The sequence below is a fragment of the Cucumis melo genome, chromosome 8, assembly GCF_025177605.1.
Source record: "Cucumis melo cultivar AY chromosome 8, USDA_Cmelo_AY_1.0, whole genome shotgun sequence".
Taxonomy (NCBI): Eukaryota; Viridiplantae; Streptophyta; class Magnoliopsida; order Cucurbitales; family Cucurbitaceae; genus Cucumis; species Cucumis melo.
The window spans coordinates 2,532,766-2,545,785 of NC_066864.1; the positions used below are offsets into that span (position 1 = coordinate 2,532,766).

At 37.3% G+C, this 13,020-nt stretch overlaps 3 protein-coding genes across 5 annotated transcripts; 2 read left to right on the forward strand and 1 right to left on the reverse strand.

The window, feature by feature from the left end:
- Nucleotides 1–171: 171 nt before the first annotated feature.
- LOC103484614 (autophagy-related protein 8C) lies at nucleotides 172–1,803 on the forward strand. 3 transcript variants are annotated; one of them, XM_008441774.3, is made up of 6 exons: nucleotides 172–261; nucleotides 534–610; nucleotides 808–863; nucleotides 951–1,003; nucleotides 1,264–1,382; nucleotides 1,465–1,803. In XM_008441774.3, exons 2-6 carry the CDS (start codon nucleotides 574–576, stop codon nucleotides 1,569–1,571), a joined length of 372 nt encoding a protein of 123 aa, XP_008439996.1. In that variant the 5' UTR covers nucleotides 172–261; nucleotides 534–573; the 3' UTR covers nucleotides 1,572–1,803. The 3 variants fall into 3 exon arrangements, with proteins under 3 accessions (XP_008439996.1, XP_016899344.1, XP_008439997.1); XM_017043855.2 differs by lacking the exon at nucleotides 172–261 and adding an exon at nucleotides 268–413; XM_008441775.3 differs by lacking the exon at nucleotides 172–261 and adding an exon at nucleotides 277–417.
- LOC103484613 (uncharacterized) lies at nucleotides 1,756–6,309 on the reverse strand. The gene is made up of 3 exons (XM_008441772.3): nucleotides 4,577–6,309; nucleotides 2,629–3,859; nucleotides 1,756–2,260 (listed from the first exon to the last, which is right to left on the reverse strand). The coding sequence occupies exons 1-2, from the start codon at nucleotides 5,981–5,983 to the stop codon at nucleotides 3,458–3,460; spliced, it is 1,809 nt and encodes a 602-aa protein (XP_008439994.1). The 5' UTR covers nucleotides 5,984–6,309; the 3' UTR covers nucleotides 1,756–2,260; nucleotides 2,629–3,457.
- A 2,429-nt stretch (nucleotides 6,310–8,738) lies between these two features.
- LOC103484619 (arogenate dehydratase/prephenate dehydratase 1, chloroplastic-like) lies at nucleotides 8,739–12,912 on the forward strand. The gene is made up of 11 exons (XM_008441793.3): nucleotides 8,739–9,309; nucleotides 9,597–9,661; nucleotides 9,737–9,829; nucleotides 9,908–10,108; nucleotides 10,307–10,387; nucleotides 10,480–10,575; nucleotides 11,245–11,322; nucleotides 11,397–11,486; nucleotides 11,575–11,642; nucleotides 11,872–11,953; nucleotides 12,526–12,912. Exons 1-11 carry the CDS (start codon nucleotides 9,027–9,029, stop codon nucleotides 12,577–12,579), a joined length of 1,191 nt encoding a protein of 396 aa, XP_008440015.1. The 5' UTR covers nucleotides 8,739–9,026; the 3' UTR covers nucleotides 12,580–12,912.
- The last annotated feature ends 108 nt before the right edge of the window (nucleotides 12,913–13,020 follow it).

Consider the following 13,020-nt stretch of genomic DNA (forward strand, 5'->3'; position numbering starts at 1 on the left):
TCCTATTGGATTTTATTATATTTATGATTGTTTTTGTTTATAATCCTAATTATTAGTCGTAAAGATAATATCTAATATCTATCACAATTTTCTAAAAAAGTATATATCGAAAAATAATTTGTAATCGACGTAATTGGGCCCAATTTAAATGGACGGCCCAAATGGAGTGATAACTTATTAACTTGAGAGATGGGGAATGTTTTGCAACGAGAGAGAAGAGAACAGAATCGGTAGGCTTCGACGTGTTTGAAGTGGAAAGAGGTTGGTTCATCTACGAAACACACGAGTCATGATCAACTCTTCTCTGTTTTTAAATTTTCTTTTCGTATTATCCCATTCTTCTCACTCCTTTCTTGCCGATTAATCACTCAAATACTGAATTTCCCAACCCCCTTTTATGATCTTCTCTTTGGGCGAGTATACCATTACCAACCCACCTTCGCCTTTCTTCGCTTTTGATTATACTTTTGCTATATACCCAATACCCAATTCTTTCTGGGGTTCTAACGTTTCGGTTTCTTGAAAATTTTCAGCCACCAATCGATCATAGCGTGAAATTTTCTAATTTCTTCCATGGCCAGAAGTTCGTTCAAACTTGGAATTCCTCTGGGTAATCATCTAATTTTTAGTTTCACTTGAATTGCTTAGAATTTGATTGATTTTGTGACCTTAATTGTATTCGTGTTCTGTTTGTTCCTCTTTTGGGTAATTCTGCTTTGGTAAAATCTAACTGGCTACAATCAGAATTATGTGATATTTAATGCTTTAATTATTATTGCTTACTCTGTTGGGATGTTCACTTCTCAGAAAAGAGGCAGGCTGAAGCTGCTCGTATAAGAGAGAAGTACCCGGATAGAATACCTGTATGAATAATGTTACTGATTTAGTTCACTTCGTATGGTGTTCTAATATTTTTTTGGTTTTGGTGCTGACGCAATTAAGTTAATCAGGTGATTGTCGAGAAAGCTGGGAGGAGTGACATTGCTGACATTGATAGGAACAAGTACCTCTCTTTTTCTCTATTCTCTTCATGAATTGGTGCATTAGCATAAATTGATGATGAGATGTTACCGCATTCTTAACTGATAAATTAAAGTAGAAACTAGCATATATGTTAGTAGCAGCTGCAGTAATATGTCAGAATGAAAATAATGGAGTTGATAGCATGTAGTTTGAATGTCATTTTGGAAGTTGCCAATATCATATAATTGAACAGTTCTCATTTAGTGTGGTGTGGCATTTTTTTTATCTTTCCCATTGCAGATACCTCGTCCCTACGGATTTAACTGTTGGACAGTTTGTTTACGTTGTTCGGAAACGGATTAAGCTTAGTGCTGAGAAAGCTATATTTGTTTTTGTGAAGGACACTCTACCATCAACTGGTGAGTGAAGATGACCCCTTTTATCTTAATCTCTGATCTTGTATTGAATGTAAGCTTTAAAATAAATTCTTCTGTGCAACAGGTGCATTGATGTCTGCAATTTATGCGGATAATAAGGACGAAGATGGTTTTCTTTACATGTCATACAGTGGAGAAAACACTTTTGGTGGGTTCCTTGGAGGACAATGACACATTTGCCTGTAAATTCTAGTTATGCTCTTCCGGATCAATCAAAGCATCAACTTTATATTTCATTCTATTCTAGTATATTTAACTTTCTATCAAAGGTGGTGCTCAAGGAGTGGCCTTGAATGTTTTCGTTTTTTTTTTTTCCTTCTCTCAATTGAGCTGTGATGGAATAGCTATTCGCATCTTTTTAGTTGTTTATATCAAGCAGTGAAATGATTAAAATTTCTGATCAGTTTAGTCAGTCTAATATGACATTATGATACATAAATCACTTGAGGCACAAGCCTGAAACTACTACTTGATTCAAAACACCGTAGACTACTGAATATCTCAGCCGAATCAAGTCAAAAACAAATACCAGAATGATGAAAAAGTTCTAATCTTTTACTAACAAGAGTGTATTTCTCTTCGTTATTCTGGTGTCAAGGATATTGCGAAAATCTGCCTAATTTACTTGGAGCTTTTCTTGCGTGGGTTCATGATCCACTTGATGCCATTAGATATTCCACTTCCTATCTTTTTGGCACCAGCCAGGGTCGCCGCCTTGGCTTTTGCAAATCCAGGCTTAGAACCACTCTTCTTGTCTGTGCTCCGCCCCCCTTTGGCTTTACTGTCGTCTTCTTCCATGGCACCGATACCTCCTGCACCCCATTGGTCAGCCCAGCTTGGCGCTTCTGCAGCCATGGTTTCTAATTCCCAACCAATACAATAATATCACTAACTGTCCATTATTGGTGTTAAAACTAACAACAACCAAATCTATACGTCTAAAATCAACATATTCTTGTTCAGATATCCATTAAAGTACCCCAGATTAGTAAAGACAAAAAACAGATAATTGTAACCATCTATTTGAAATACAGCTAGTTTTTGCTGTCATATTGTTTAAACCATTTCTCTGATGCTATAAACGAAACAAGAAAGATCTAATCAAAAGATTTCATAATAAAGAACACAAGAGAATCGCAAACAAAACAAAGCTATGTTTAGATACAGAAAAGATCTGAATCGGAAATATTGTTAGCAACAGCTTGATATAAAAGTTAAAGAGACATACCTGGGGATCGAGAAGGATGAAGAACAACAGAAACTTAGTGAAGGAATTCGAGGAAGATTAGATAATAATTGCTAGAAACACCTTTAGAAAGCAGCAGCAGCAGCAGCACACAGGGCCATAGGTGGATGGGCTGTCTTTTACTCCCCACTGCAATAATACTTTTTTAAAGGACTTGCCAACTCCATCGGGTTTCCATCTAACGAAGCAAACTATGTCTTTTGGGCATCTTTTTCTTTATTGTTTAAAGAAACACCTTTAGTTTAATCCTCCTCGTAATCACAAGGCATCTCATTTTCACAAGGACCGTAAACTTGGACCAAACGTCTTCTGATATAATCTTGGTTCAAATTCAAACTTCTAATTGAAGTTCCTAGCTAAGTATCCAATTATTCAATAATCACATGGATGTTCCCCCCATTAAAGTGGATGATTAGACCTTTTTTACTGTTCATTCACAAGATGATCAAAATTAGAGGGGGCCGGCCGTGGGGCATCGGAATAAGAGATGGTCCAAAAAGAAAGAAAAAAAGATTCAAATTATAGGAATCATGGGGAAGAATATTGAACTAGGTGGACAAAGATCAGAATTCCGACAAAGAGAACAGAACTATCAGCAACTATTTCTTTTTCAAGTTGACCAAAATTGTTGACCCAAATCAAAATTATAGACTACCAATATTCTGGAAAGGACAAGTGAGTTATATAATTAGACGGGTTATCTACATCGTATCTGTAAATTTAAAGCACAAGCAAATCCATAAAACTAATTAATTTAATTCCATTTCGTTTCTCATCATTGGTCATCATCTCATCTCCCCCAGCAGTACAATCATTTAGATTTTCTTGTGGATTTTGACTTCTTCAATTTGCTTGATTTGTCATCTGACCTTGCCCATGTATAACCACTCGGAATAGCAAATGGGTCTGATTCATCTTGAACCGCCGACCACGAACATCGATGGTTCTGCTTAGCCGTTGATCCAGCAGCTGAGTGGCTGCTGCTTCGCCTCAGCCACGTCGATGATGATGAAGAAGACGAAGAAGAAGATGAAGAAGAAGAAGAGGATGACGGCAATGATGAACAGTGTGATTCAGATGGATCATCTCCTCCGCTGTTGGCTAGTTGCCTTGGGCTAGAAAACGGCGTGTAGAATTGTTCCACTGGTGGAAGATCTACAAATTTGGTGAAAGTTATCACCACTCTCACAGTTGGAACCACTGGAATAGCCACCTACAAATCCAAAACAAAGATTTGCCATTGATTATTGACTTACCATTAATAAAATGTTCCATAATTTTTATGCGTCTCCGCATTTTGAATAAGTTTGAAACTTCTCTTTTTCCCACACATAATAATAATTATTATTAGCCTAAAAAACAATTAATTAATATGAAAAAAATGGTTCAAATAAACGAGTGTGCGCTGTGTCTTACGCTGCCACGTTTAATATTCAAGTCAAAATTCTATTTGGGTCTTTATTGTTTTTTGTAGTTATGTGAGAAGGAAAGGAAATTAAAGCTTATTAGAGAGTGGGGCCCTCTTGTAGGAAAACAAGGATTCAGCGGAAACGCAAAGTGGGGCCAAGCCGGGTTTCTTTGTCTAGAGTAAATCCTCTCGCATGAGGTGGATCCATCACCGTAGGATCAAAACAACCGAGACGATCCCATCGCCGTTCAATCACCGACCACTGAGGCCCCACTAGGATGTCAACCAATCAGACGGCTCTCTCTTCTTCGCTATACTTCCGTGTGAGACCGTTGCTTGGGCATCAAAAGAACGCCCAATTAAGAATGTAAAAGAAATTACGAAATATAAAAAATGAAAGAGAACACGAAGAAAGCGAAATTCCAAGGCTTGAGATAGGGCCCACTTTAATTTGACCCCAGAAAGACGTTTTGCAGTTGTAGTGTTTACTTTTCTTTTCTTTTTTTCTTTTTCAATTCTTACCTTGACCGGAAAAGTGCCCGGCGGGAACTTGGTGGTGAGCAGCTCCCTCATCCTTCTCACCGCCTTCACTTTGTTCGCCAAAATGTCGAGTAAAGGAAGAAGCTCCTCCGTCTTCAATGGAAATTGCTCCGTTAACCACACCGATGGACGTAAGCTTCTCACGTACTCCTTTTCCTTCGTCTGCGGCGGCTCAACTGGAGCCGCCGTGAAAGTCGGCCTACCGACCTTCCTTGGTGGTGGTGCTGTCGCGGACGGTATGTCCACGCTTTTCCTAGGCATCATTACCCATTCCCTCTCTTCAGGAACAAAACTACTGTGTCTTCGCCGGTCAGTGCTATTCCTGTCAGCCAGCCCGAAACTAGGGTTTTCGGCTACTAAGAATCCGTCGTCGTCTTCGTCGAGTTCCAGCGGAAGGACCTGCTCGCTACCTGCCACGTCACCTTCGCTGCCGGCTACTTTTCGAGATCGGAAGCTGAACACTACGTTATGTACTTCGTAAACTTTGGCTTTCCATTCTCCAACGCTTTCGGTTTTCTCTTGTCTTCTCCAGTTGGTTCTTCCGACGAGTTCTGCTTTCGTGACGTCCATTCCCGGGCGGTAAACGCATGTCTGAGAGCAGAATCCGGCAATGTCAGTTTCACTCATCGGAGCCCCAGCGTTTTCGAACGCGTCGAAGATTTTGCGGTCGTCACGATTGATCACAAGCAGAGAACCAGAGGGAATGTCATGGGTCTGATCGCCATCTCCGAGAAAGAGAAAACTCTGATCCGCGCGCTGGATCTTCAAGCCATCAAATCCAGCCAAAGACGTATCGGCTCGGAGATTGCCATCACGCTTCCAAATTCTATACGTATCCGAGGGAGCAATTTTCCCAACAAACGGAATTACAGAGCTCTCAAAGTGAAACGAAATTTCCATATAGAAATCTCGCATTCGACGAAGAACAGCAATTACCCGCGGCAATCGTCGGCGCCACTTAGACCAAGCAGCGCGATGGTGAACCTGAAGTAGAATAAGCGCAATGTCAGAACTCCGGCGACACATAGCCTCCTGAAGAGGGTTCCAACCAGCAGAATTCTGGAGAGAAATATCAGCCCCAGCAGAAGAAAGAGTTTTGGCAGCAAAAGCATCTTTAAGCCTAACAGCAAGATGAAGAGGAGTTTCCCGGTAAGGCACATCACGACGGTCAAGAACAGCGGAGATCTTGTCAGCGATCCGCTCTTGAGCGAGAGAATCAGCCTCAGTATGAATAAGAGCAGGATCAGCAAGACGAGGTAAAGTTGAAACAATACGAGAAAGAGCAGAATGATCGGCAAGAGCAACGGCGTAATGGACAGGACTGTGAGCATAATCCTTAGGTTTAATGGTGGAAAGCGAGGTCGTCGTAGGGGTCGACGACTTCGCCATTATAGAGGTGGAAATGGTAACAATGAAGAAGAAAGGAAGAAAGAAAGAAGATGAAGAAGAAGAGAGCGACAAATGGTGTGGGGTTGAGATTTTCTTTTAATTAATATTTTATTTTATGATTCATAATCATAAGACTCACAAAGAGGAAGAAGAAGAGAATGTTAGAGAAGAGGGGGAAAGGGCAAAATGGTAAAAGTGGGTGTGTCTTTATTGGGAAGCACGAGGGAGAGAGGGAGAGAGGGAGAGGAGGGAAGGAATGGGCGCGCCTTTTGGTAATGGGGTTTGGTTTGAAGCAGAAGCTGTGGATATTTCTTTCCTATGTCTGTACTTTACCTTCCCTTCCCTTGCCTTGCCTTAACCTTAGTCGTTTTGTTCTGTCTCAAAAATCCAGATGGGTATTTATTTATTTATTTCTTTCTTTCTTTCTTTCTTTTCTTTTTCTTCTGTTAATAAATAAAGTGGTGAATTATGGGAGTAAAAATGAAAACAGGACAGTGAAAAAGGATAGGGAGAGTGTGTGGGTAATCCTAATAATTGGGGGATTTTGGTCAGAAAGTGGCAGAGAGAGGAATGGCAATAGAGGCGTCACCACAGGGCAAAGGCACGGGCGCCCAGTGTCTGCCAGTGGTCACCATTCTGCATGCAACCCTCCCCACAGATGCTTTGTCCCCACCCCCACCGAATCCTTCACTTCAACCCATGTCTTTTGGGCTTGGCCCAATTGTTTTTCTCCCACCTTTAGGCCCAAATTGATAAGAGTTTGCTCATTGGGCCACAAGATTCATAGCCCATCAGCCAACACCATGACACCCTGCTTTTTTTCTTTTCTTTTTTTTTTTATATATAGTTCAAACATAGGTGGTAGTTCAAACTTCAAAACTTAGTCGATGATATGTGTTTTTTAGTTTGTCATATTAACTACAAATTGGTATGTTTGTAAGATAGTTCTTTAAATTATGAATTTAGAGGGGTATAATAAGTAGAATCATGCAAATATAAATATATTTTAACTGCCATGATTTTGTACTATCTATCAACTTCAACGTGTAAGATCTAACTTCTCTACTATATATTTAAGTAATTTATGAATTCCACTACTAAAAACATAAATTTTATATTTTACTATCTTCCTACACGGAAGATTATAGAAGTTTACAACTCTCTAGACTCCATAAATTTATGGAGATCACGACTCTATTTCTCATTCCAAACACGGACGAGTTGTTAGTTTATTTATTTTTAACAATTTATGTTGTTAAGTTGATAAAAACTTAAGAGATGCTACCATCCCAAAAGTTGAACTAATAATATAATTTAACCCAACGTTGTATAGAAAAAGGTTAAAAAGAGATTCCTCCTGACCCCAGGGTGGAGATAATTTGCCTATTGTGACTGACCAAAATTGTCCTAAATCCAATTGGTTCACTTTCCATTCCATAATTGGAATAAAGTGTCGACACCCACTACTATTTTGAACTTGAGGCTAAGATTTGCTTTACACAAAACAATGTCAGATCAAATCAAACCATCCATCCAAACTGATTGACAAACTAAAAAGGAAATTGATATCTCTTTCACTCAAATCACTCAATCAAAAGGATGTTTTAATTGCAGCTGTTTGGTTAGAATGAGACTAGAAGGAAGGAGTTGGAAAAAAAATGTTAGCTCGGCCTCACCAATGTACATGTATATTTTCTTTTTGTTAAAAAAACAAATCTATTAACCAACACCACTACACATACGTAATATTATTGAATCAATAAAATCCTTTAAAAGCATAATACAAATTCATACACTAAAGCTTCATCCTTTAAAAGCATAATACAAATTCATACACTAAATTAGCTTTGATAAATAAATTTGTACTGCAAAACACAAACTTATTTTATCTCAATAGTTTTTTTTTTAATGATTAACAACAATTCGATTTATAATTTATCTTTTTTCTTTTCTTTTACTTAAACTCAATACTTTGATCAATCTCATAGCCATAGAATTTAAACCAATGTCTCTTCATTTGAACCTTTTTGGGATGCAAATAAATGTCTTCCTTTACAAGCTAATAAACTTGCCATTTTTTAAATGCTTACGAAAGTAGAAGTTTGATGAAATCTATGTTGAGTGGTGGATAAAACAAAGTCCAAGTGCATTGATCATGTTGTTCAAAAACCCTTTTAAAGAAGTTGCTTGTCTACCAAGTTTGAAGAAAAAAGACACCAAATAATAGATGCCTAAATTCACAAACATTTCAACAAACAAATTTTAACACAAATAAACCACAAGACACAATGTATGCCTAAATTTGGATGCAATACAATTAAGGAAATATATGGAGACTCGGGTCAATATGACTTGAAGTAAAGTTCTTGCTTTTATTGTTACGTTTCTTTTCTATTGACATGTAATAACTTTTGCTTAATTTCACAACATGAACCTTAAGAAATAAGGATTTAAACTTTTGCTTTTAGTTAAAAGAATATATTTCATCTTAAATAAACTACATGATAAGATATATCTTAATTAGTTGATTTATTCATAAGTACGAGTATTATGTAATATTTGAAATGATATTTTTTGTAAAATAAAATTTAAATTTAAAAAATATGTTAAAAATTTAAATTTAACATGTTTTTTTAGTGTAGAACTAGTCGTCTAATGTTATCCTAAGGGTTGAGCCAGATTGTAGCTTTCTAGATTGGACCATTGGGCATCAATTGGGTTTAACTCTCAATATTCCAAAACTTAGTTATTGGTTTTGCTCACCCAATTTCGTGTTGAAAAGATACCATTTTTAATCGGTGGATTGTGTTTGTGGGTTTGTGGGTGTCATATCTTGAATCTACCCTGTTCAGGGTTTTTTCTTCAACGAAGCAATAAGGAAGTGGGGTCCTAAAAAACGTCGCTCTCCTTCACCTTCTTCACAATGTCGCACTGGGTTTCACTCAAACTCCTCAACAGATTTCTCACCAACCATACCCGTTGCAATGGGTCCGCATTCAACTGATATTTACACCCTTTGGATTTACATTGTGAAATTCTTTTGATGGCTACTCTTAATCTTGGACCCTTCCAGGGTTGTGCTCGAGCTTCTTCTCTTTTGCTACATGTTTCAGATTTTGGGTCTGCTTCTACTGCCAATTCCTTGAGCTTCAGGAATGATTTTATCAAGCTCCGGAAATGGGAATCTTCCTCTTCCGTAGTTTTGCCTCCGAGAGCTATTACTTCCGTTGAAGATGAAACACCTGCTGTTGTCTCTTCTCAAAACATTATCAATCGGACTCTGGAGGACCCTAAAGTTTCTCGTAAGGATTTGAGTATTCTTCCAAGTAAGTTAAATAAGCATATATTTCTCCATCAATTTAAGTTCATATATAATGGTTCTGTTGGGGAATTGGAACCAGTATCTATTGACAGCAATCTTCAATTCATTTTGGACATGGAGTAATCAATATGATTACGAAATTGATTTCTTCTGCGGTTTTTCTAGAAGCTAAATTTTCATTAAAATGCGCATTAGATTATTTGGTAGTATAGTTCTCCTTTTCTACTTTCTTGTTTTCATTTATTGTTGTTTTCCTCGAGCTAATCCTTAAGCATTACACGAACAATTCAGAACCCTTATCTGCAACTGATCTTCATTCTCCAAATGATGGTTCCAAAGTTCGAGTTGCATATCAGGTGCAGCTCTTGGCTACTCTTTTTACTTTGAATTGTCTATGGCACCGTTGTTACTGTTTCATTTTTATGGTGTAGGGTTTACCTGGAGCATATAGTGAGATTGCTGCATTGAAAGCATATCCGAAGTGTGAGACTGTCCCATGTGATGATTTTGAAGCTGCATTTAAGGTTAATAGATTTGTTTCTAAGTTGATATATTTTTGGTTGCTGTAGATCCTCTGATAATATGTAGATTATATTCTGCAGGCAGTTGAGTTGTGGATTGTCGACAAGGCTGTTCTTCCAATTGAGAACTCTGTTGGTGGAAGCATTCATCGAAATTACGATTTACTCCTTCGGCATAGGTTGCACATTGCAGGGGAAGTGCAGTTGCAAGTTAACCTTTGCCTCTTGGGATTGCAAGGTGTGAGGAAGGAGGAGCTGAAAAATGTTTTGAGCCATCCCCATGTCAGTCCTAATGTTTATATTGTTCTATAGTCCTTGTTTTATTTCGAAACATAGTCTTGTACCTTAGTACATAATGATTATATAATATGCTATATCAACACTCTTGAATAGTGCAAAGACTATGATCCCTCAACCCCCCAAAATTTGAAGGCTTGGTCCTTCCGTTTGGTGATTTATTTATGGAAACCTTGTGAACAGGCTTTTGAACAATGTGAGATGACACTGAGCACATTAGGTGTTATGAGGATTAGTATCGAAGACACTGCCGCAGCTGCTCAGGTTCTTTCTGAAAGCTTCCATGTTGCTCTCCTAAATTCAAGCTTGCATTACATGAGAGCTCTTTGCAGTATTAACTACATAATTCTGAACAGATGGTGGCATCAGGTGGTGAAAGAGATACTGGAGCAATCGCAAGTGCTCGAGCTGCAGAAATTTATGGGCTAAATATTCTTGCAGATAATGTCCAGGTAAGGCTTCTTTTAGGTTTCACTTAGCTGTTTGATATAGTTTGAAGGTTAATCAAAACTTTCATTCTCTTGCATTGCAGTAAACCTCCCTCCCTCTAACACACAAAAAATAGGAGGAGCAGTAATGTTTAGGGTAGTGATAGATATCCATGTCGATGTTAGTCCTGAAGGATAGCTAAATTTCTCTTCCTTTCACTATATAACCCATTTAACTTTCCGAACTGCCAAAACAAACTACTAAGTAGTTCCTGACTATTTATAGTGCGTACGCTTGCTTAATTGTTGAATGACTTTCCCTTTTTGTTCTTTTTGGTGTATACTTCTACGTACCATACTAGAGCTAACAGCTAGTTTCTCTTGCTCATCAGTGGATATGGATAATGTCGGTTTGGTATTTTACCTGGTATGAAAATCCAGATGGTATCCGGTGAAGATGCATAAAGTTGAAAGAAATGGCAATATGATATGATTCATATAAAAGCTTTTAACAATTTTTAAACAACAGGAGCATTATATTTTCAGGATATGGCAATCGATAAAACAGACTCTAATGTCCATTTGTTTGTTCTATACATTATCCATTTATCAATTATTTAGGTGTTTATGTTTAAACTTGCCAGTTGTTTTACGCAACTTGAAAGTGATGTGTCCCTAATTTGAAATGTCCAGGATAACGATAATAACATAACTCGTTTTCTGATTCTTGCAAGAGAACCTGTTATTCCAGGAACAGATAAGCTTTACAAGGTAAAATCTTTATTGATAGTTATGCTTACGATCTTTAAGCATGCAGAGTGAATCCAGTTTATTTTACCCTTCAGACAAGCATTGTCTTTACTCTTGAGGAAGGCCCCGGTGTTCTATTTAAAGCCTTGGCAGTCTTTGCTTTGCGAGAGATTAATTTGACAAAGGTAACCTTGAATTAGATTTCATTATTCTCGTTCTGCCTTCTAAGTAGCCAACGGGCTTGCATTTTTAACATTATTTGGTGTTATTCAGATAGAGAGTCGTCCACAAAGACAGCGTCCTCTGAGGGTCGTTGATGATTCCAATGAAGGGAGAGCAAAGTGAGTAAGAATTTGCTTTATATTGAAATTTTGGAATAGTAGTCGTAGGTATAGCTTATGCTAAATTTGTCAGCATATTGAATTACATGGAAATCATGGAGGTTTACTTGTAGAAAATAAAGAAAAGTTATACTCAAATAAGTATTGGTAGATAACTATAAGCTTGTCAACTTACAACTGCTTTAGTTTTTATTCCTTAAAGACAACTTATGAATCTCGCTGTTGGCAGATATTTTGATTATCTCTTTTACATAGACTTTGAAGCTTCAATGATGGAACCCCGAGCTCAATGTGCTATGGCACATCTACAGGTCAGTTCATCGCAATTTGTGGAGTAAAGAAAGCTGATTTTCTATCCTTCATTTCTGACGAGATGATCTTGTTTCCCATTCTAATTTCCAACTAGCATAGTCGTGTTATATTTCTCACTTCAATAGACGTGATGCCATGTTTTTATTTAATATCAAGTTTTCGGCTTTATATAAAGAAAGAAGGATCAATCACTTTAAGTTACTAAACAAACCTTTTTATTTTTTATTATTTTATCATTTATCATTCATTTATTTTTCCTTCAAAAAAAAAAAAAACCCAACATTTTCATCAACCACCAAATACTAAGAACGATTTTTTAATGGTTTGTTGGACGGCTTTGTTTTGTTGCTTGACTTCAAAGATTAGTTACGATGCTCATTACCTTAACAAAATTTTGATTTCTTTTAGTAGCTTGCTCTTCAACCAACACATTAGGGAGAAAATTGTTACGTTTATAAGTAATGGAAGGTGTTTTATTGAATTTGAGTGCATCAATAGCAATTTCATGCGTTTTCAAGAACTAAAAATTCTATGCGTTATGGTGGCCTTACAAAGTGACATTTTCTTGCAGGAATTTTCACGGTTTCTTCGTGTTCTTGGATGTTATCCAGTTGACAAAGTTTGATTCCTCATTATCTTAGAAGGAGAATAGTGTGTTCTTTCTTTCTTATGCACATCAATCTGGCATTAAATTGCCAGATTCAGGTTTTAGGATAAATGAGAAGTCATTTGCTACAATTACCAAGTACATAAGTTTTTCTTTCTTTTTTAACAGGATCCTTCCCTTGCATTCTCACTTCATCATTCTTTTAACAGCTTCCATAGTTTATAGGAAGACTTGTATGTGTATAACTTGGACCAATTGTTGGTGGAGGAACTAAGTTTTTTCTTCTGTTAAGGATTTCACCTAATAAAATGATACTGCTGGCTTGTCCCAGAAGAGAGGAAAATGCAATTTCTTCTTTGAAACTTCGGTATGATTTCATTTTTCACATCCAGAGGGTATTTCCAACTTGATGCCTACATAACTAGAGGTTGAAGCAATGGGACCAAAATAAAGATAATA